The sequence below is a fragment of the Haliotis rubra genome, unplaced genomic scaffold (assembly GCF_003918875.1).
Source record: "Haliotis rubra isolate DU_JTF1 unplaced genomic scaffold, ASM391887v1 Scf836, whole genome shotgun sequence".
Classification (NCBI taxonomy): Eukaryota; Metazoa; Mollusca; class Gastropoda; order Lepetellida; family Haliotidae; genus Haliotis; species Haliotis rubra.
The window spans coordinates 419,761-443,149 of record NW_025767564.1 but is presented as its reverse complement, the minus strand read 5'-3'; the positions used below and the strand labels follow the sequence as shown (position 1 = coordinate 443,149).

The window sequence follows — 23,389 nt, the reverse complement described above, 5'->3', positions numbered from 1 at the left end:
TTATCGCTCACTAACCTACCTGTCCCTACCGAAATTTGGCGCCCCCAGAAAAACATGACAAATCCCAGTGAACTGAACTTTCATTCACCGAAAGAAGGAGTAATTTATGGTTAGGGGGGATGATGAAGATTTTTACTGGAGAAGCGTGTACAATGTGAATGACACCCCCTAAAAGATCAACGCACAAAGCAAATGCCCCCATGCCCCCAATGTCATGTACAATGTTGTTGTTATGACCACTATGTGTTTGTACTTTAAACTACATTTTCCTTATGTATAAATAATAATTTTCATCAATGACAAAGCCTTTCTTTATCTGGCTCTCTGAAGTTGATATTTGTGAAAATTACCGGACCGCAGCTAGTTCCGGAATGACACGAGTGGTTACGAATTTTGTGTACGACAAGAGGCGGAAAGTGTCGACTATATTCGAAAGGTGTGAGACGCCTCCGGTGTGGCCTAGTTCGTCGAATGCAGGGAAGGTGGTGTCCAGTTATATTTCAACAATCGAACTTCTGTTTATTAGAAGTTGTACGCACCAAAAGGTAGGGGCTTCCTTCATGTAATGTTTCAACAAGGTGCCCTATGAACACGCTTCATCGATAACGAGGTCACTTTATTGCAAATATGGAGAGCTGGTTGTGAACAATCATTTGGATCCACATACATTTACTTCCGAAGTAGTTGACTCTAAAAAGGTTACGATCGCCATTGAATTCAGGTTTAGACATTCCATTGATGTTCGGTATGGTAGGATTTACCCAGTTAAAGATACAATAACATACAGTATTTGTTATTTGTAGGCAACAACCATCACATCGCTGACACGAGTGTTCGGTGTGATCGAGAACGTTATTTTGCTTACTAATGGGCTTACATCTGCCAGCAATGGCTGCGTCATATAAGGTTGAAAATTTTTTGCTTTCATTATATTGCAGCGATGTTCTGTCGGGTGGAATTTCATATGTAATGAAACCAGTACTATATCCACATAGATACCACTCACAGTGTGAAACATTCGGTATGTGAAACCACGTGTATTCATCTGTCACGTTGATTGGATGTTCCTTCAAGTATTCCCATGAAGGTTGTGTGGTACCTATCTTTGTTGTGAGTTAGGTTTGAAGTTTGACAAATGTATTGTTTCAGCAGATAAATAACGCTGAAGGGGTCGTTGTGGGTACAGGTACTACAGATATGTACCCTGGCCATAATGAAAATACAGAAAGGTACCCTGGGACGATTCCATTCCCATTGTGTTGTATTTTTGATCGGAACTGTCATGCTGTTGTATTAGATACATTTGATTGCTTTATGTAAGTAATGAGAATACACAGTAACGGATATTTCGCGATGCATATGAATACCAATCGCAATCAGTTGAACGGGAACAACTACATGCGTTTTCGGTTTGGATTGCAGAATATGGACTTGTCCGCCTTTCAGGGTACCGTTTACGTTTCTGTATTTTGACTTTGTTTAGGGTACATATCTGTAGTATCTGTGCCGACAACAACCTCTTCAGCATAAATAACGCTAAAGGGGTCGTTGTCAGCACAGGTACTACAGAAATGTAGTCCACCCTAAACAAAGTCAAAATACACAAACATACCTGGTACCTCAAATGGTGGACAAGTCCATATTCCACAACCTAAAAGGAAACCGTATGTAGTATGTAGTTGTTCATGTTCAACTGATTTTGAGCGGTATTGTGCATCGGTAAATAATTGTTACTGTATATGTTCCTTTCTTATATAATGCAATCAAATCCATCTAATACAACAGTATGACAGTTCCGAACACGAAAACGGCACAATGTGGAATGGAATCACGCCAAAGACCCGGGTTCGATTTCCCACATGGGTACAATGTGCCTGTATATGAAATAAGGCCTGTCCGACCGCTAGATTTCTCACTGACTGTCTAAATTTACAGCTAGCCAGCCCAATGGTCTGGTAAAACTTTTAGATAACATGTATCGGAGGGTTCATTCCCTGGAAGACGACAACTGTGATGTTTAAAATAACAAATCAGTGGAGCATGCAAGGATTTTCAAGTCGACTGCCTCCCGAGAACAATAGAGGTTCTGTGTGATTTCTATGATATGATGATACTAAATTGTTAACCGGTAAATAAATGAAAGACTCCCACGAACCATTATTTACACCCCTTAAAATACATATCACATTTTATCACAATTTATATCCATTGAATGTCATTATTCTCAAAGAAAGTTTATTTTTACAAGATAGCATTGAATGATGTCCCCAGTATTAATTAGTGTTGGGAATTGGTTAAAATCTCACAATTGATGATTGCTTCATTACAACCGATCAATCATCGAAAATAATTGGCTAGCGTCATTTATGAATTTGTCCTGGTTATTTTTGTTAATGCACAAAAACATGAAGAAAAACCATGTAGTTCTTTGGGGGGGGTTGGGCAAATTTCACATCTTGAAAGGATCACTAGTAGGTTAGAAACATAAATTTCTTGGGGTCTTTAAGATAAATTCAATCATGACTTGGAACGAGCTTGTAGTACTCATGGAATGTAACTGATAAAACCAACTGTGTGAAAAATATTGTTAATGCAAAAAGTGTTCCAGAATTGTTTGTGTTCGATTATGAGAAAACATGATCGATTGTTTGGTCGTTTCGTCACTGCGACCAATCTTCGATTATTTTAATTAATCGACCCACCACTAGTATTAATACATTCAAAATATACATTTATAATATGAATGAATGAATTATATAGATGTAAATTATAAACAATAACACTACAATTATTTATACACTATCCACAATCAAGAAGCATTTTAGTCATAGATGACAATTCTTTGTTGTATAATGAGGACATTGGTGTCAACAATACTTGGCTCTGAACTTCATTCTGGCTAGTGTCTCGAGAAACTGAAAAAGAAACAATATTGCAATTTTTTCCCTTCATAAGTATAATAAATGTGAAAATCAAACAATGTTACTGTTCTTTATGAATGAAATTTCCTCTCACACACACCTTTATGGTTATGTTGGCCAGGATGTTTGATGATGATGTCAATTGTAGAAATAGTTGAAGTGCAGTACTTATCAAGGCACATCCATGACATCCACGATGAGATACCTTCTTCCACGTGAAGTTGGAATGAACTGGTACTCTAACTGCTGATTTGCCTTTTCGAAAGTGATGCATTGGATTGCGGATAAGCAGGATATATACCAGGGTTTGAAATACCTCATGTATTAGCGTGCCATGGCACAGTAAATTTTGAAATGTCACGGTTAAAAAATGTTCTTGGTGCCCTTATGGCACACCTAATCTTTTAGAGACATAACTCACCTTTAGTCATTTAATCCCCCAAACAAAACACTTACGCAAATGACAAACAAGTAAAAACATTTATTGACTTTATCGCCCAGGAAATCACTGGAATTATGATGGATGATGTAAAGAAATGCGGTTGTTTTTCCATTTAGAGTGAAGGGATAACTGATAATTTGGTTATTGAACAGGAAATTGTGCATGCTAGATATATTGAACAAGTGAACCTGTCACAAAATTCTTAGCTATTAAAGGTGTTGGGGGGAAAGTAGAACAAATAAAGCTTAAGAAAGCCATCTTAAACAGAAGACATATCAGTGAAAACAGAAAACAGGTTACATTTGTTGTTTACTAACAATAAATTTCAAAAGATCATCATCACTGCTACAGTCATTTATTCTAAAAACATGTGGGCACACTTGATTTCTGAAAGGCACATCTAAAATGTTTGTCTGGTGCCCTAAGGCACACTTAGAAAAAGAAGTATTTCTATCCCTGTATACCCATAATAATTGGTGAGTAAATATCAACAAATAATTAGTGAATTAAAATCAGCGCCAAAGGCAATCAGTTAGTAGTTAGTTGAAATCAATGAATGTAAATCAATAAGTAGTGAGTTGAAATCAATGAATGTCAATCAATAAGCAGTGAGTTGATATCATGTAAATGAAGCCTAGTGGTTAAAGTGTTGGCTCGTCATGCCGAAGACCTGGGTTCGAATCCCTACATGGGTACAATGTGTGAAGCCCATTTCTGGTGTTCCCTGTCGTGATGTTGCTGGAATATTGCTAAAAGCGGCGTAAAACCAAACTCAGTCAGTCAGTCATGTAAATGAACACCGATTTCGTTATGCAGTTCAGTTTATAGTATAACCCACCTCACTAATCCATTAAAACAACATGATTCTACCTCGGCGAAACATCAAAGGATTTTCACTGTAATACCAAATGTCGTCTTCCTGGTAAGACACTGTATCGTAGCACCTTTAGATTTCAGCACCACAACCTCTCATGAGGACGTTCTCTGCCGTAGGTCACATGTCATTGAGACCATAATGTTGTGGTTCCGATTACACATCTTTAAAATTTAGGGTAGGTAGGAAGGAATTTTTTTGTACATTTTTTAGATGTAAAGTACGAACTAATAACATTTATCAATGTGTAATTGTTTATTCAATCAAGCTTGCGGCCATCATGTCGACTTTCTCTATCAGAATGACAGATGTCCGTTGGTGTCTGGAAAAAACAATGGCATAGGGTCGGCACCAGAATTCAAGGGTTGATCGGGTAATCGGAACCACAACATATTTTTTTAGGCCTAACTGACTGTGCTACATCCACTATTTTGCACAATGTGCAAATTTATCTTGTCATTCCTGAGCTATTACAGAAATGAACGGAAATAGTCAAATATGTCACGCAGAAGTATGAAGGTTACGGGTAGCGTAGCCTTGGGTGTCTCGTGATTTGAATCTACGGACAATTGATGAATGGTCCCAGTGCCATTTGGCACACTCATCCCATTCCGTAATCTACAAGATACCGTGTGGTGTGAAATGAGCAGATATGGCGAGAAATGAAAACATCGGCTGTTGGCGTCAGATGTCGAATTCACGATATACATGAATGACATGCTTTTAAAAAAATCATCGGGTGATTTTGTGACAGAAAAGTGTTGTAGGGAACACTGTAAGGATAATGTGAATCCAATGTCGTGGTGATGTCACAAGGGTGAGTTAGCCTTCGAATCCTTCCTAAAGAAATGTAGGCTCCCTAATGTTGTGTGTGAATATGGCTAAGGTGCAAGTTCCAGGATAATTTCCATAAGCCCATATTATCGACATTAAATCATTTTATGGTGTACTTTCGACATTATTTGGGTGAAAAAAAGTATTAGAAATGCGGGGAGGAAAAACAACAACAAATGGTAACACATGCATTACACCTGACATCTATACCTACCACATTGGATTCTAACCCTAAACCCAAACCCTAAACCTAAACCCTTGAAATTAATCCTAATAAATAAAACACATTGACCAATGCAGCTCAAAAATGGCTGACGTGTAATGCATTCTTACCGATTCGAAATATATAGTGTAAATAAATAACTCCATTCTTGTTTAATGATGCAAATTACTCAATGAAAAGAATCTATATGTATATTAGATCCCATTTATAATTCATTTAGTCCTAAAAAATGTTGAAAGCGAAATATAAAATATATTTAAAATATAAGTGCTTTCATAAACTGGTGCTTGCGAAAAATTGTGCATCCGCTGACTGGTGGGTGAATTCAGGTGATGTCAGTATTCACCCATCTAGTCGATGCTCCATGTGGACAGGTGGGCGAATTCAGGTGATGTCAGTATTCACCCATCTAGTCGATGCTCCATGTGGACAGGTGGGCAAATTCAGGTGATGTTGTCAGTATTCACCCATCTAGTCGATGCTCCATGTGGACAGGTGGGCGAATTCAGGTGATGTTGTCAGTATTCACCCATCTGGTTGATGCTCCAGGTGTGCTTCAGACTACAGTTCATTTCTTATCCATTTACTGGGAAAACAAGATAAGGAGGAATATTCCTGCCAAAAGCATTGATAGCTGCAATCATCATGACTGTTCCTTATGCCGCTTGCAGTTTATCCTGGCAATGCTGTGATGGCCTTTCTCATTGTTGTTGAAGATATGAATACACAATGTCATTTAGCATATGTTATTGTTGAAGATATCATGTGCATTACTTTGTGAATTGAGGTACCTTTTCGAAGTATTTCACAATGTTCTCCAAGGTCACCAATCCCTTGCCCTTGCAGCCTCCAGTTTTCATGGTTTCTTTGTGGCCATCTATCATTAAAGCTGTACAACCACTGTAAGCATGGTAAGTGTGAGCTCAATGGATGAGAATGATCCCAGTATCCCAGGTGGACAGGTGGCCAAATTCAAGTGATGTTAGGATATTCCTGCACAACTGTCTGATTGACATGGATAGACTGAGAAATTGTAATTACTTATTGCAAATTATAAATCATTAAATGGGTTCACTGTCCCAAAGATGAGCATTGTGTGCAAATCATATGCACTGTGTAGGCACGATGGTTTTGAGAGTCTTTTGACATATCACCCATTCAAGCTTAAAACAAACTGCCTTTTCAAGTCACCACAAACTTTACAAACACTCACTAAACCTTATGAAAAACTTTGTGAAACTTTGGTTAAAAAAACATTGTCTAAGCAATGTCCTGTGACATCAGGCTGTTGCGGGGGTTATCAAGTATGCATAAGATCCTGTCACTCTCAGTGATCTGTCACCTCATAAACATGTTATTGTGTAAGCCCACCCATTTTGAGAGTTTCACTATTTGTTTGTTAAGTATAGCCTGTGGCAGTGCATTTTACATACTCTTCAAAAAAGAGAAACTATACATGATGTTTTGGAGTTCACTTACTGAGTGCATATATCTGATTCAAACGTGACATGATTGCTCAATGGGGAACATTCCTGGAGTTGCATCCCCTTGCCCGCTGATACTGGCATATAGGACTACCTATCGGCCAAGGTGTGTGTGTGTGTATTAAAATGGACTCTGTGCGTCCGTCCGTCCGTGCACATTTGTCTTTTCCGGAGCAGAACTCTAAAACCGTTCACTATTTCTTCACCAAACTTGGCACATAGATAGATATGGTGGTGTACTGGAGCCTTTTGGTAGTTTTGGAATTCTGAATAAAATATTTTTGGCGTTTCTGTGGCAACAAGTTTTGACTGAGCCTGAAATTGGTGGTAGTACACTTTTCCGGAGCTGAACTCTAAAACCGTTCACTATTTCTTCACCAAACTTGGCACATAGATTGGTCTGGTGGTGTACTGGTGCCTTTTGGTAGTTTTGGAATTTTGATTAAAATATTTTTGGCATTTCCATGGCAACAAGTTCGACTTAGACTGAAATTAGTGTTAGTGCTCTTTTCTGGAGCAGAACTCTAAAACCGTTCACTATTTCTTCACCAAACTTGGCACATAGATAGATCTGGTGGTGTACTGGTGCCTTTTGGTAGTTTTGGAATTCTGAATTAAATATTTTTGGCCTTTCCATGGCAACAAGTTTGACTTAGACTGAAATTGGTTGTTGTGCTCTGTTCCAGAGCATAACTCTAAAACGGGTTCAATGTTTCTTCACCAAACTTTGCACATAGATTGGTCTGGTGGTGTACTGGTGCCTTTTGGTAGTTTTGGAATTCTGAATAAAATATTTTTTCGCATTTCCATGGCAACAAGTTTGACATAAACTGAAATTGGTGATAGTGCTCCTTTCTGGAGCAGAACTTTAAAAATCTTTCAATACTCTCCTTCCACTTTTCTATATACACACTTAAATATTTGATATAATCATAACTCGTAGACATAATCATGAAGAGTATTTTTCCATTGCAGGGGATATTGATGACTTTGTCTTCTTGTTATGTACAAATTTGCTTACCCCCTAGTACATGTGTAAAAAATTATGACCTCTATCTTTCCAGAACAAAATAGGTGATCCCCCTTAAATTAATGATCACCTCATACCCCACATCCCCCAAATATATTATGAACGGTCCCTTAGGCCATTATTCAATCCCCAAAATGTACAGTAAATTGGCATATTGCTTGCACAATATATTTCTAAGTATCATTTGGGACCCCACCCCAGTCTGTACCATTTTTAAAGGCTGTCTCTTCTCAACACATATAACCAGTATCTAAATGACAGATCACATTTTGAAAACACAAGAATATTATTTGAAATTGTGTTTCAGGTGTTGTCAAATAATGTAACTAAGCATGAGTGAAATACTGAAATATTATAAACACATTGAACCATTACTGGAGGTCTGAACTATCTGATGCCAGAAGCAAGGGGGTATCGGGTACATTGTCTTTTAAGGTGGGAGCCTTTTAAATTTGAATACAAATATTTCACATTTGTTATTCCAACATATGTGAAGGGTTTGCAAATTACATCAAGGCTCATCACAATTATAATGGACTCACAGTGTCGGTGAACACAGTGTGTATTTGAAATACGGAGACAAGGAATAATTTAGCTATTGAATGGTAGTCTAAATGGTACAATTGAGATTCTACCATACTTACGATTATTCTCATGTGTCAATTATCATCAGTTTTTATTGTTCAACATATTATATTCTGCATGTATGGACATTCATAAATATAGACATACATACAGTAAAAAATGATGGTCTCCTTTGGAGAACCTTGATTAACACTTACATCAGATGCATGTTGATGTTTTCCACACTGACAATCATACTGTCAATATTACTGTACAGATAATTTAGGTGACGTGCATATGCACCAAAAATGGAAGTACAACAATGAAGTCTGAATATTTTGACAGTCCTGTGTAAATGAAAATTGCTGCAGCACTAAGCATAATAGTTAGTACTGGAAGCACTGCATGTTTGTCTCTGTGTTGATATACAGTTACTTTCATATTTGGCCTGTGCCCAGTCTGGAGAGAAAATGTTTGGCTCAATATTCTTGCCATCAAAATCATCATGGGTGATTGTTTCCTCCCCAGCGACCTCACTGATGTTACATTCAACATCACAAGTATCCACCAGCATTAAGTGGGTCAGCTGATACAGTACAGGAAAAGAATTGGTCATACAACATCTGTTTTTCTCTGTTGCCTCAGACGTGTTCATCATGGAAAACATCAGTGGAGTATTACTATCCAAACTGATACAGGGTAATATTATCTCATGACTGCCAGTTATGAGAAATTGTATCATTAACAAATTTAAGTTACTGTTGTGGAGAAAGACATGTCACATAATGAACATGTTCATTCGGATAGGTCAAAGGTGGAAAACATTTTTCTTAACAAATGTTTCAACTATGGAGAAGCATAATTTAAATATGCTGACATTTTTTCCTTCTCTGAGTGGCATTTAGTAGTTGGTGTGATGAACAACAAGGAGAGTTCTATGGATATACAACTTCTTCAATATAATATTATGAGCGACATTGTGGTGTAGCTACTACCACCATTTATGATTATCAAGCTAGTAACTCTCCTCGTTATTTTTGTTTCTATAGGGAGATATGTCTGATACAAAGAAGTGTGTTCAACAAGTACACCAGACATTATTGAGACAAATTCATACCAAAAGTAAACAAACATTAGCCTGTATCATGTGTATTCTGGAATCACCTGGGCCTCATCTTATTGGACAACAGGCACCTGTAGGGAGATGTAATATGATATATTAAAGGGGGAAAAGTCAAATTTTTAAGTTACATTGAGTAATGTACTTAAAATTCTAATGTACGTGATATTATTTTCACATATGCTTATATCTCCTGCTGACAGGTAGGTAGAGTAGGCAAGTAAATTGGAACAGACCCCAATTTATTATTTTCAATGTATTAAAGTAATTGGCATTTCACAAGTAAATTTTCATGTGAACCTGTGGGTTAACTTTCATTTGCTTCTTGCTTTTAAAAAGCAAGTTAGCATCATGATATGCATGTTTGCAAAGTTGTTTGTGTTTGACAATAACACCTTTGCTCCCTTCATTGTTGAATTAAAAGTTTACCAAGAATGCTAATACACAATTGAAAATTTTATTATAAATTGTATATTTATATACTTATCCTATCTCACGGTATGCACCTCTCCTCTTCTTCTACAACCATGTGTGGAAATGTGCTGTAGGCTAAGTTGAATCAAATCTTACTGGCCTCTGACCCGCCCTGACCTCTGCCCCCACCCCGACATCAGCACCTGTCAATCATCTCCGTAAGCGTGGAGCTCGCTCAGATGATCATGTGACTACCTGTGCCTGTCATTCTCTTTCTTGTCGCTACGACGTGTGGATGTGTGCTTGTCTCTAAGAAAGTTTGATTGCGTTTCCAACATTGGGAAAATCTAATCGCAGTGGTTCTAAGAAACGTAAACATTGCGATAATTGTAACAGTAACTTCTCGGCAGCAGACCCACATGCTTTTATGTGTTGACTGCTTAGGTCGGTGTGAGTGAATGCACCGTTGTACTTTTTGTGCAGACCTCAACGACGATGATTTCTCTGAATACCGCCGGGTGGCTTGTAGACGCATGTCAGATAGGGATCGTCGAAAACCATATGAGGGTCCATCTGCGTCTAAAAGTCTTAAGGCAGAACGCCGTAAGAAAACTGCCGTCCGTCTTTCGCAGTCCCTGTCTCCTAATGAAGATTTCTTAGGGGAGGCGTCGGATTCTTACCTCAGTGAAAACTTACGGCAATTTTTCCGACCGCATGCCTTTAACCCCATCACTTTAGAAGACTCTTCTCCACCTAGGGTTGTCGTGTTATGTACATCTTCTCTTCAGCCCCGTCTGTCTTCGGTGATAACTATCCCTCAGTGCACTTTGGGTCCTGAGGTTGGGGTTTCTTGTGCGGCGCTTGGTGTGATTCCTAGCATTACATCTCAAGTGACGCTTGCAGTGCGGCGCTTTCCACTTCGGTGGTTGTTACTACGTCTGTTTCCCATTCGGTGCTTGCGTAGAATGTGTCACTTGCTTTGGGTACAGGGGATAGTTTTGATGCAGCACTTTCTCATCCTCCGGTGGGGTTGACAAGTGTGTCGATGGTTCCCAGAGTACCTTTTTCCACTTCTATCCCGTATCCTGTACCGTTTGGTTATGGGCCACCACGTTATTCTAGTGCGTTGCTTACCTCTCAAGCACCGCTTATTTCAGGACAGGTACTTGTGGGTAGAGCGCCACTTGTTGCCGATCACATGATGTCATTCAGAGCACCGCTTCAGTCCAATTCGGCGCTCTTGTTTGCCCCCGGTTCGGCGCTTACTACTGGTACTCCCGGTTCGGCGCTTCCTCCCGGTGCTCCACGTTCGGCGCTTACTCATGGGAGTTTTGATTCGGCGCTTAATCCCGGTGCTCCCAGTTCGGCGTTAATTCATGCAGGCTTGGGTTTGGCACTTTTTCATGGTGCTCCCAGTGCAGCGCATACTCACAGTATTCCTGGTTCGGCGCTGTCTCATAGTTCACTGGCTTCAAGGTTGACTCATGGGGCGTTTGGTCGGTGCTTCCTGAGGGTTCAGCGCTCATCTCTCATGTGTCTAGTTCGGCGCTGGGTCGGCTCAGCTCAACTTTGCTGTTAATGGCCGGGACCTTGCGGCTTCAAGCTTGGATGCTGTTGACACACCTCAACTACTTGTCTGGATTGCCGATAGCCTTCGTTTACAGCGTAGTAGTTCGTCGGCGGCTTTATTATCCAGTTTTGACATGAAGCCAGGTGACTTTGGCTCTATCACGTTCCCTTCTCGACCGTGTATTACTCAATTGGCAGCATCTCTGGATGAGGCTTTTGGTAACCTGAGGAAGGTTAAGGATGGGTTCGCGGCTCCTCGCGTCAATTTAGCATCTGCTCATGTTCATGGTTTCTCTACGCTAATCGTCTCCCCTCCGGTGGATGATGATATTACATTGCTGGGAACTAAACAGAAAGCCTACTCGCCGTTTCTGGTTGAGGATCGTGAGCTTTTGCATTTGGATGGTGTCATAAGGAAGATTATGGCTCCACTCAACATGGTGTTGACAACTGCTGAAGTGGTGGCTATGTCGGTTGCGCATGCTACGTTCCATCAACAAGCGTATATTCAAGCGGCTATGGTCTTATTGCAAGAGCAATTCCAAACCATTCTAGATCAGTTGGCTCCCTTCTTTTCGTACATCACAGCTGTGCGTCGCAGGTGGCCTTTGCACTTATCCTCTTGGGAGGATCGGTTCCGTACTGATCTCTTTCAGCAGCCGTGGTCCGGCAGATCACTTTTCAACGGGGCTGTTAGAGATGTCGCCATGAGAGTGGGTCAAGATGCTCATTTACAAGTGTCAGTGGAATTGTTGAAGTTCCAGCGTTTGCAGGTGGAGGAATTGTTACGCCAGCGACGGCCAGCCCGTTATGTCCCTGTGAATCCGGACCTTTGTGCGGGTTTTGCTGCTCCCTTTCGTGGAAAGGGATCCTTTGGCATAGAACGACTCAACCGTCCACGTCTGGCATCCACTGCTTCACGATCAGCTTCTGCTTCCGACCAGCCCACTTTGCAAAGACCTGACAAACAGTGACTTGAGGACATTAGCAGGCGACTGGGTTCTTCCACCTCCAGTCGTGCCCATTCTGACTTCCCCAGTAGGCGGCCGGCTTGGGACTTATGCTCCCAACTGGACCATCTTGGGAGACCCCTTGGTCCTCTCCATGTTGTCCACGGGTTTTCAGCTGCCACTCATCGGGGATCCTCCTCTCACTTTACTTCCGGATCGCAGAACGTATCCCGCTCAACAGACGGCGGTTCTGCGATCCACAATAGACACCTTACTCAAGAAACTTGCGATCGAATCCCTGGGTCCGTCTCCGACCGCCCCGGGGTTCTATTCTCCAATCTTTCTGGTCGCGAAGAAGGATTCGGACAAACTGAGGTTAATTTTCAACATGAAGATTTTCAACGAGAGGTTTCTGCAGCCTCCGCCCCATTTTCGCATGGTATCGGTGGCACTCCTCAAGACCATTATCAAGCCGGGAGACTTCATGGTCAGTATGGATCTCCAGATCTTCCCGGCTCATTGCAAGTTCCTTCAGTTTGTCTTCGAGGGCACCCACTATCAGTGGCATGTCCTCCGGTTTGGAATTTCTTCGGCCCCGTGGCTGTTCACACGGGTATCGAAGCCTATCACCTGTTTCCTTCACCGCAAGGGGATAGTGTTCGAAGTTTACATCGACGACTGCATTCAGGCGCAGACCGATCATGCCCTTTTGCTTCGTCACATGCAGTTTGCGATACAGCTTCTTCGCCAATTAGGCTGGTTAATCAATCTGCAGAAATCGGAACTAGCCCCTACGCGTCGTCTTCAATTCATTGGAGCACTGTTCGACTTAGGTCAACAAACTCTTTGTCCCGAGGGATCGTTTCTGCACGATTCAGCGATTGGTTTCTCTGGCACTGGCGCAACCCAGGACGGGTGGGGAGCTCATCTTGTCAATCAACTAGTGGCAGGGCGGTGGTCTCCCATCGATCGCGCCTGTCACATCAACGTTCTGGAGTTCAGGGCGGTGATGCTTGCAATCAGTCACTTGCAGGATGTCCTACGAGCAACTTCCCTCATGATCCGGTCGGACAACGCAGCGGTGGTTTGGCATATCAACAGGATGGGGTCCACAGGATCTACTCAACTGCTGCAGTGGACCCAACATCTCTTCGATCTGGTGGACTCACTCCACATCTTGGTACGAGCCACCCACATTCCGGGGGTGTAGAATGTCATCGCAGATTCTCTGTCCCGACTGAGTCGTCCCTCTCCAACGGAATGAAAATTGCATCTGGCTTGGGACCTCGATGCTGTCGCCATTCCATGGGAGGACCTGAACGCTTACGCGTTTCCACCAGTGGCCCTTCTTCCTCGCGTATTAGTGAAGCTGCGCGCAACTCAAAGGATGACTCTGCTTTTGGTCGCACCCTATTGGCCGGCCAGAAGCTGGTTCGTAAACCTTCAAGACCTAGCCGAACCAGATCCCGTGCCACTTCCCATTCAGCCCGATCTACTGGTACATCCGCACTCCGACCCGCTACATTGGTCCCCGATGACGCTCCATCTGCACTTTTGGCGCATCTACATCGGTCGTTTATGGCTAAGGGCTATTCTAAGCGTGTGGCTACTGCCATTACTACAGCGCATCGTACTTCTACGAGGTCACTCTACGATGACAAATGGAAGAATTTCGAAGTGATTGCAGGAAGAGGGGTGTCTCATCCCCCACTACGGCGTCCCCGCAGATGGTGGCAGAGTACCTTCAGCATCTCCGAACCTCCAGAAAACTCAAAGGTTCTACACTATCTACCTATCTGGCGGCTCTTAACACGGTTATTGCAGCGGCCTCAGGTGTGAAGGTGTCCACTGTCCCTGAACTCCAGTCTCTCCTCCAGTCTTACAAACTGGCTGACCAATCTCGGAAGTTCCGGCCTCCAGCTTGGGATCTTTCCGTTGTACTTGCTCATCTCACGTCAGCTGATTATGAACCTTTGGAGGAGAAAGATTTCGAACATGTCTCCTTTAAGACCTTCTTTCTATTGGTCTTGGCTACGGCTGCTCGTATTTCTGAGTTGCATGCTGTTGATGTTTCTCAGGTACGGTTTGACAGGTCTAGACATGCGAAAGTTTTCCTTGGTTTGCGGTGGGATTTTCTCGCCAAGAATCAGTTACCAGGACAGCCGGATCGCACATTGACGATTCCGCCGTTGTCCATATCTTGGGCCCAGATGACACTGAGGATCTGTCCTTATGCCCGGTGCGTGCATTAAGGATTTACCTAGCTGCCTCACAGGATCGCCGCAGACTGCATAAGAGTTTGTTCATTCCATTGTCTACTGCCTCCACCTCGGAAGTCTCCCGTACTACCTTGGCGTTTTGGATGCGGACTACGATCCTGCGTGCTTATGCCTTTGCTGACCTACCTCCACCGTCGACGGCGAAGCCTCATGAGACTCAAGCGCTTGCCTCCACCATGGCTCTTCACAGAAATGGTCTCTGCAGTCCATCATGGAGGGCTGTTTTTGGCGATCAGATATGATGTTTGCTTCACACTACCTGAGGGACCTCTCAGTTACAGTCGTGGAAGGTCTACATCAGTTCGTCCCCCTGGTCCTGGCGCAGCAGTTGTCATCGGCCTGCGTTCGCAGATAAAGCAATCCTTCCTTGGTCGGTTTTGCTTTGTACATAATAAAAGATATCGATGTTATCCATGTCTTGGTACTTTTTTCTCTTGGGCTTAGATCATTCTATGGGAATAGGGCGTGTCTGCACTGTCATAAGTTATGACTTGATAGACTGTGAGGCCAGTCTTGTGCTACATGCAGAGATGATCGACACTCCGCTTACTGACCTCTACTCTCTGAGGAATTACGTCAGTGAAGTGTTGATTTCCGATTACCTACATGGTTTTCGAAGCGTTCTGCTCCTGAGTCCTTTCTCACCTTTGGTAAGTTAGGGAGATTGGTACTGAACGTTAAACCTTGAGCAACCGAACTATTCCCTCTTTCACCGCCTTCCAGCATGTGTCTGTAGGGTGTAGTTTCGAAGCAGGGACTGGCCAGATTAAGGTCCTCGACTTTAATTCACTGGGGTCACCTGATAAATCGCGGGGCGGCGGGGCCTACTTGCCAAACAGCGTCCTTTTGCTTGTCAAAAGTTGCGGCCGAAAACCACATTAATTCGGAAGCGCCCACTCCCTAGAGTTTTTGTGCTGTGTAAGCCAAGGGGTTACGTGAAGAAACCCATCTCAAGTTGGAGTTTGCATATCGGGAGTTGGTGCTTTCTCCTGGCCTCCTTGGGTTATGTGTGTTTCCTGGTGGTAGTAACGGGGTAATCTGCGACCAGCCTACCAGCCGTGGGATTATGCATACCGTGAGATAGGATAAGTTTAAAAATTTGAAAATCTTATTATAATTGTATATCTCATGCGATAGGACCCACCCGACCTGCCTCACATCACAGATTACTGGAAGCTCCAAGATGAGAATGACAGGCACAGGTAGTCACATGATCATGTGAGCGAGCTCCACGCTTACGGAGATGATTGACAGGTGCTGATGTCGGAGTGGGGGCAGAGGTCAGGGCGGGTCAGAGGCCAGTAAGATTTGATTCAACTTAGCCTACAGCACGTTTCCACACATGGTCGTAGAAGAAGAGGAGAGGTGCATGCCGTGAGATAGGATAAGTATATAAATATACAATTTATAATAAAATTTTCAATTGTGTATTAGCATTCTTGGTAAACTTTTAATTCAACAATGAAGGGAGCAAAGGTGTTATTGTCAAACACAAACAACTTTGCAAACATGCATATCATGATGCTAACTTGCTTTTTAAAAGCAAGAAGCAAATGAAAGTTAACCCACAGGTTCACATGAAAATTTACTTGTGAAATGCCAATTACTTTGATACATTGAAAATAATAAATTGGGGTCTGTTCCAATTTACTTGCCTACTCTACCTACCTGTCAGCAGGAGATATAAGCATATGTGAAAATAATATCACGTACATTAGAATTTTAAGTACATTACTCAATGTAACTCAGTGTCAAACTGACAACTGTATTTAAGATGCATGACCAGGTGATGTATGAGAGAAGACAAACAGTTAAAACCAACAGGCCATATCAAGTGATGAATGCTTTTATTTGCTAAGATATAATAATTGAAATATGGTTGAAAATAAATTCAATAGATTAACCTGAAATTAGAATCCAATAGCTGTGATCAAGTACGGTGGAAAATTTTGAAACAATGTTAACAATGAATAAAGCCTAACTACTACAGAAACTGTTTTATGATGTTTATAGCTAATCTTCACTGGGGTGCCGATTTCAGACGATAACATCAGTAGCATTCTACAGATGGTGACACCTCGGGCTGCACTCTTTGTAAAGCGAAATGATTGTGTACTGTAAATTTTGATGATTACTACAGTGAGAGGCCCCTAATGTTTCACGTGAAAAGTTTTGTACAGCATGTGTCCCTCTTGAAGCAACACATTCTTTTTCCCTGAATCAACTCAAAAGCCCTGCTCGTAATTTCGGTTGGCATGCATATTAACTAAGTTTGGCAAATAGAATAACAATAACAATGTTTTCTTCTAACTGTAAAAGATATGTAAAAGATAAAATACGTGGTACTTACCATAATTAGTTACATTAACGAAATCGCTCTGTCAGAAGCGGAAATGGCACAACGCTGAGAGTGAGACCAGCGAGAGCTGACGGCTACCTCGTCATGCTATTGTTTCATGATCGCTACTTCGAATGATAGTCAACCACCATTTCAGCAAGTTTTGACTTCCCGGACACGTCGAACCTCTATTGCAGCATCCCGAGGCACGGCAGCACGTCTCAGGCATCGTGATATTGCTGCACATTTGAAATGGACCGTGCAACAAACTTTGAAAGCCATCATTATGCCGGAAGTACACTTAGGACCGTAGTGATTGGCGCCATCTATTGGCGAAGCGGTAAAGGGAGATAACTGAGGAATGTTCCCCATTACAGTAAAATCATCACTTTACAAATTTCCAAAACATGATTATCCAGAAATCCACTTGGTCAGAGTACAATATCAGTATCTGGTGTGACCACCATGAGCATCGATAACAGCTTGGCAGCGGTGACCCATAGAAGAAAGGAGATGCTGAATGTTGTCTTGAGGAATGTTTTGATGCTCTTGTTGAAGTGCTGTGTGCAGTTCTTGTAGTGTCTGAGGTGGCGAATTACGCTGGCACAAGCATCGATCAAGAGTATCTCATAGATGTTCAATGGGGGACAAATTCGGTGATCGAGAAGGCCAAGGTAACACCTGTATAGTGATGTTCCGATGATCAAAAATCGATTGAAAGAAGGATTAAAAATCATTATCGATTGTAAAAATCATATTTCAATTAATTGGAATTTTGTTGTTTTAGTTTAACACTTGAATGTAGTAAACTAGCGATTAAATTCGACGAATGTTCATGAACAAACATGCACTCAACAGCGTAAAGCTATGCACATTGTAAAATTTTAACTACTTTTATTGTTTAATTACATTTCCAGTGTCTTTCTTGCATGCATGCATTTCATTGCATAAAAATATTAGTTATAAGGAACATTTATTAGAAAAAAACTTGGCAAAACCCTTCACATTTCGTAAAAAAATATATATATTTCGATTATAATCGATAATCGTTCACCACAATCCTCTGATAATCGATAGTGGATTTGGTTTCCGATTCCCAACACTACACCTGAACATTGTTTTGCTGGAGGAAGTCCTGTCAAATATGTGCAACATGAGGTCGAGCATTGTCATGCTCCAAAGATTAACTGTTGACGTTGATGAGGAGAACGACGTGACGTTGAACTGGTCTTCTGACAAAAAGTCTGCCTTCCTATAGCCAGTTGCGCACTGTCTGGTCGGAGATTCGGCGCAGTCCAGGGATTTGGTGTTGAACAAAGATGTCTGAACCAGTTGTAGCGATCCTGGGCGGCGGTGGTAACTCTAGGTCGACCTGACCTGGGTCTGCCATTAATACTCCCAGTATTTTTGTATCGGGTCCATAGGTTTGAGATGGTCTGTCTTGACACGCTGAAGTGCCTTGCCATCTCATGCTGCGTTGCCTGCCATTGAGCTTCTGTCAGTCATTTCATTCTCTTGTCGTCTGTAGTGGCTTAAAGCAATGCATGTGGAGTACCATTGATGTGGCTTTTTAAAGCCTACAGTCATAGGCTTCAGCTCGAGGTGATACACAATTTCATGATGCACATGCATTTGATGTAGGGTGCGTTTTAGTGATTCACTACAGATGTGAGTGTAACATTATGTTTTTGTTCAACATTTCTCTTTTCAAACATTTTATCGTCGGCAACCATTCCCCCCACGTTTGGATTCAGCATGGATTGGTTTGTGTCAAATATTTTCCTAAAATTCAAAGCTTTTCTTGAAGAGTGTATAAAGTGCCAGTTTATGAAATTTTTACCTTAAAATATATTATATCTTGTTTGTTTTATTTTTATTGATTATAAATGGGTACTTAAATACATAATCATATGTAACATGACATATTGTATCATATTTTTTCAGTGATTTTCATATCTAAACTAAAAAGAAACCTTCTTTACCCATTCAGGCATGACGATAAATTTACAATTTGTGTCACTGTGTGGTCATACAATAGTTCAGTCAGTCTGCTGTCATGCAAACTAGCTTGAGGTAGAGTGTTCGGGTCCAAAAGATTTTCTCAAAGTGTTTGCTTCACTTAGTGACGTGACATATGACAGAGATCGTCCTCAAAAGAAATTGTGCAGAATTCTAAACGTCTTCCCCTCAAAACAAAGGTCAAGAAAACTCTCGCCCAAACACAATGTCACCCATCATCATCAGAGGTATAAATTGCTATGATAATCAATGTTTTCACTTTATAATTTCATCAAGGTCATATGTCAAGTATTTATCACATCGTGTCTCGGGAAATACGGGGTTTTATCAGTCATGAGTAAGGTTGTATTCCCCGTGTCCAGAGCCTAACTCAAAAACAATTTAATATTTTTCAACAAAACTTGGTAGATCTATCAAACAAAACCTAAAGTGGTGCCTTTTGCTATTTGCAGATTTTTGGCATTTATATATTTCCCAGTTTCCATGGAAATGATTCAGACTTATTCTCAAAAAGGAGGAGTAGGCTTCATTTCCGGAGCACAACTCGAAAACCTTTCAATATCTTTCAGCAAAACTTGGCAGATATATCAGGCAGATAGCAAAGTGGTGGCTTTTGCTCTTTACCGATTTTTGGCATTTATTCATGATTTCCATGGAAACGATTTGGACTTAGTCAAATCAAGTTTGACTTTTAAGTAACTGTCAGATCATCTGTTCTTTCAAGTATGTGGGGGACCGGGGGGATTGTCATCGTATGATGACTCTTGTTTTTAGATATCGACATACACATTTTTCCAGTGTTGCTGCATGTTATCTCCTGCCAGGGAGGTTATAAGACATGATCTCAAATAAGTCAAAATATTGGCGTCTGAATAAACCCCATGCTCCATGCTTTTAAATTTTGTGCATACTGCTATGGTCACAAGGTTTCTCAGAAACTACTGAAATTACATGTAGATGACTGTTTATCTATGCTTATCCAAGAGATCCTTGTCAAGATTGGTGCTGTTTTTACAGTTTGTTATTTTAATCAGCAGATACTCACTCTGCATAGGGTCAAATTTTCTCAAACTATTAACATTACCTGAACAAAACTTTGCAATATTATCAGATACATACATACTTAACAAGACCGAGTCAAAAATAAAATTCTGCCATAAAATGTATTTTTCCTGAGAAGGGGCCTTGTGCACTTATTAATTTTATTTTATATTATTGTTTCATTTCATCAGGCTTATCAGCACTATTGCCTGTTCTTTTACACTACTTGTATACTTGTTCAAACTTAACAATAACTTCTATATTATTCAACCCAATATGAGCAAGCAAAATTCTGATGAATCCTGTGGCAGGGGATAATGATAATGCTGTCTTTACATTTCCCCTGAAACTACATGGTCTGTGGAACTGAAACTTTGTATGAAAGGTCTCAGTTATCCCTTAATGAAATGATAATTATCTAATGTGAACATTCAGTACCTAATTTGTAAGTTTCAGAAAAAGTAGGTTGAAATTTTGATAATGTAACAACTTGAAGGGATGGCAAATAAGTGGGAAAGTAGGTTAGTTTTGTACACTTCAAATTTGTAAATTTGAGGAATCTTACAGGGAAATCTTAAAGCATTCAGTTTTTAAAAAAACATTTCACAGCTTTGGCTTTTCAAATATGGACCTTTCTTATCTTGGAGAGAACTTGATTTTAATAAGCTCTTCATGATGCTTTTTAAGTTAATTCTGCAGAAATGTTAATTCTTTCTGCTCATATTCACATTTTTAGGTACTAGCATCAAAAGGAAACACTCTACTTTCAGTGTTACTGACAGATGCATATTGTTCTTCCTTTCCCCCCCCCCCCCAAGTAGTGCGGGGGATATAGTCAACGCCTTGTCCATCTGTCCGTCCGTAATAATTTTGTTCCCGGAGCATAACTCCAAAAGCGTTCAATATTTTTCAACATAACTTGGCGGCAGATATATCAAACAGAACCTTAAGTGGTGCCTTTTGCTATTTACAGAGTTTTGTCAATTTTATTTTTCTTCGTTTTTATGGAAACGATTTTGACTTAAGTCTCAAGAGGGAGGGGTGGGCTTCGTTTCCAGTTTCCCTCGTTTTTGCTATTTACAGATTTTTGGCATTTATATTTTTCATGATTTCCATGGAAACGATTCGGACTTAGTCTCAAAAAATTAAGTTGAACTTTAAGTAACTGTCAGATGATATACTCTTTCATATTTGTGGGGGCCAGGGGGGATTTGTCATCTTCTGATGATTCTTGTTTACATTATGCACATATGCAATATTTACGAGTGGAAGGGTTTGTTAAACAAGACATCCCCTGAAATGCATATGGCAGTAGGACATTTTGTGATTTTTTTCAAATGTTCACATTCTTAAATGTCATTACCAAATTTGACATTTAAGATTATAATTAATGTCACAGAATGAGGGAATATCAAATGTTCTATTAAACAAGAATACACCAGTCATTTATGAAATAAAGCTACTGAAAGTCTTACCAATAAGAAAGAACATAAATAATTTAATTCTGCAACAAATATACTTAACTAGAATGTTTATATTTTGTGTTCCTTTAGACATCTTATTTTGGTAGTGTTTTGTTTATTATGCAAACATAAATTGAAAGAGGATTGATGGACATATTTCATTTTTCAGGTGAACAAGTAAACAATGGCTGAAGATGACACAAGAGAAGAAAATGTGGCTGACATAGATTTTTCTCAGATAAGAACATCTATTCAATTAGGCGGTCGCATGATTGAGCAAATTTTGAATAGTGTTCACTATGGCTCCCCAGAAGTTAGATGCTTGTTGCTTGATGAGTGTGATATCATACTTGAATGCAGAGTGTGTCGTGGTTTATTTCGTGCTCTTCCAAATTTTGTTGCCCATAAACGGGTTTACTGTAAAAAGGCGTATATCATGACCCACCAGAGCATGTTTGACAGTTTGCCAGAAGATGAGGTGGTTGTTGTTCAACCAACAGCTCCAGAAGATACACACACAAAAACAGTTGAAGATGGAGCTTGCCATAAGTCAGCAGATGATAGAGTGAGAGATACCATTACTCAGATAAATTGTGGGCTTCTGGGAAAGTCAGAAATGTATAGACTATATTCTAAAGCTGCAGAAAAGGTTGATCGACCAAAGAAACAGAAAAAAACCCTCAGTGTTGTTCTTTCTCAAATTGCATCAAATTCCAATGCTGTGAGAGTATCTTGTGAAGACAGTGATGAGGCCTCCAAGCAAAGTCTTTGCAATGTACAAGAGCCCACTCAAAACATGGAAGCTGCTATTTCAAAGCCAGAAATGCGAGCCCTAACAGATTTTGGAAATGACAATCAGTCATCTTCACCTGCAACGTGTGTAGGCAAGTCAAACGTGATGGGTAATGCATCAGTGATGATTCAGTCTGATTTGAATAAAGACATGTGTGATTCTATACAGCCAACAACTCCCCTTCCATCAGGCATTTTGCCAAATCCGGTGGATACACCACAAGCAGAGGAAAATAAATCCAAACAATCTACACCACTCAATAATTCTGAAAAGATAATATTGAGAGAAAGGAAATTAGAGAAAGGAGAAACAAATCTTTGCAATACATTTAATGTCTCATTACTCAAGTGTCTTCAATGCAATGTGACATACTCCTCCAGCAAAACATTAAAGTATCACATACAAAAACGTCACTCTGGTTTGCGCACTTTCTTTCCTTGTCCATATTGCTCAAATGTGTTCTTCTACTTCTGGGGTTTGACAAGACATTTGCGCGTAAACCACAAGAAGACACAAAATCAGATAAATAAGATGAGAACAATCTTGCGAGAATCTGCATTCACCAAAAATGTAACCAAGACGTGCATTCAGGCAAAGGATCAACTTGAATTTACCACAGATGTAGAAGAAAAGGATGCAGTACATCAGAAAATGTGATTATGGAGGAATGTATGGATGGGAAAACAAATGCCAAGGAGAAACGAGGGAGAAATGTTTCATGTCCCACAAGAGAGCATTGCTCAGCAGCCACTGTGAAGCATACTTCCAAATATGTTAAGCACACGTTTGCCAGACGGCATGTTCCCACACTAGATGTGCCTAAAAAGGAGAAGGTGAAAACAGTACAAAAGTACATTCATCAGTTGTCCTGCGACAGGTGTGACAAAGTGTTCTGGAAGAAAGGTCGCCTTACCAATCATAAAAAAATACTGTTCACAGGCTAAGGTTTCAAAACAAAACCTCTGTTCTCTCTGCAATAAGTCGTTTTTAAGAAAAAGTAACCTTGAAAGACATCGTCTGTTGTGTCAATA

At 40.7% G+C, this 23,389-nt stretch overlaps 1 protein-coding gene and 1 long non-coding RNA gene across 3 annotated transcripts; one reads left to right on the top strand and one right to left on the bottom strand.

Annotated features, from left to right (window-relative positions):
- Window positions 1–416: 416 nt before the first annotated feature.
- Window positions 417–23,274, top strand: LOC124262396 (zinc finger protein 800-like). Of its 2 annotated transcripts, XM_046696878.1 has the most exons (3): window positions 417–545; window positions 6,141–6,205; window positions 21,735–23,274. In XM_046696878.1, exon 3 carries the CDS (start codon window positions 21,750–21,752, stop codon window positions 23,013–23,015), a length of 1,266 nt encoding a protein of 421 aa, XP_046552834.1. In that variant the 5' UTR covers window positions 417–545; window positions 6,141–6,205; window positions 21,735–21,749; the 3' UTR covers window positions 23,016–23,274. The 2 variants fall into 2 exon arrangements, with proteins under 2 accessions (XP_046552834.1, XP_046552833.1); XM_046696877.1 differs by lacking the exon at window positions 6,141–6,205.
- Window positions 17,596–18,180, bottom strand: LOC124262397. Its single transcript, XR_006894576.1, has 2 exons — window positions 18,151–18,180; window positions 17,596–17,723 (listed from the first exon to the last, which is right to left on the bottom strand). It is a non-coding gene; the product is annotated as an uncharacterized LOC124262397 (long non-coding RNA).
- Window positions 23,275–23,389: the final 115 nt, after the last annotated feature.

Coding starts and splice junctions, on each gene's coding strand:
- LOC124262396 (XM_046696877.1), top strand. CDS start 21,750: ATGGCTGAAGATGACACAAGAGAAGAAAATGTGGCTGACATAGATTTT.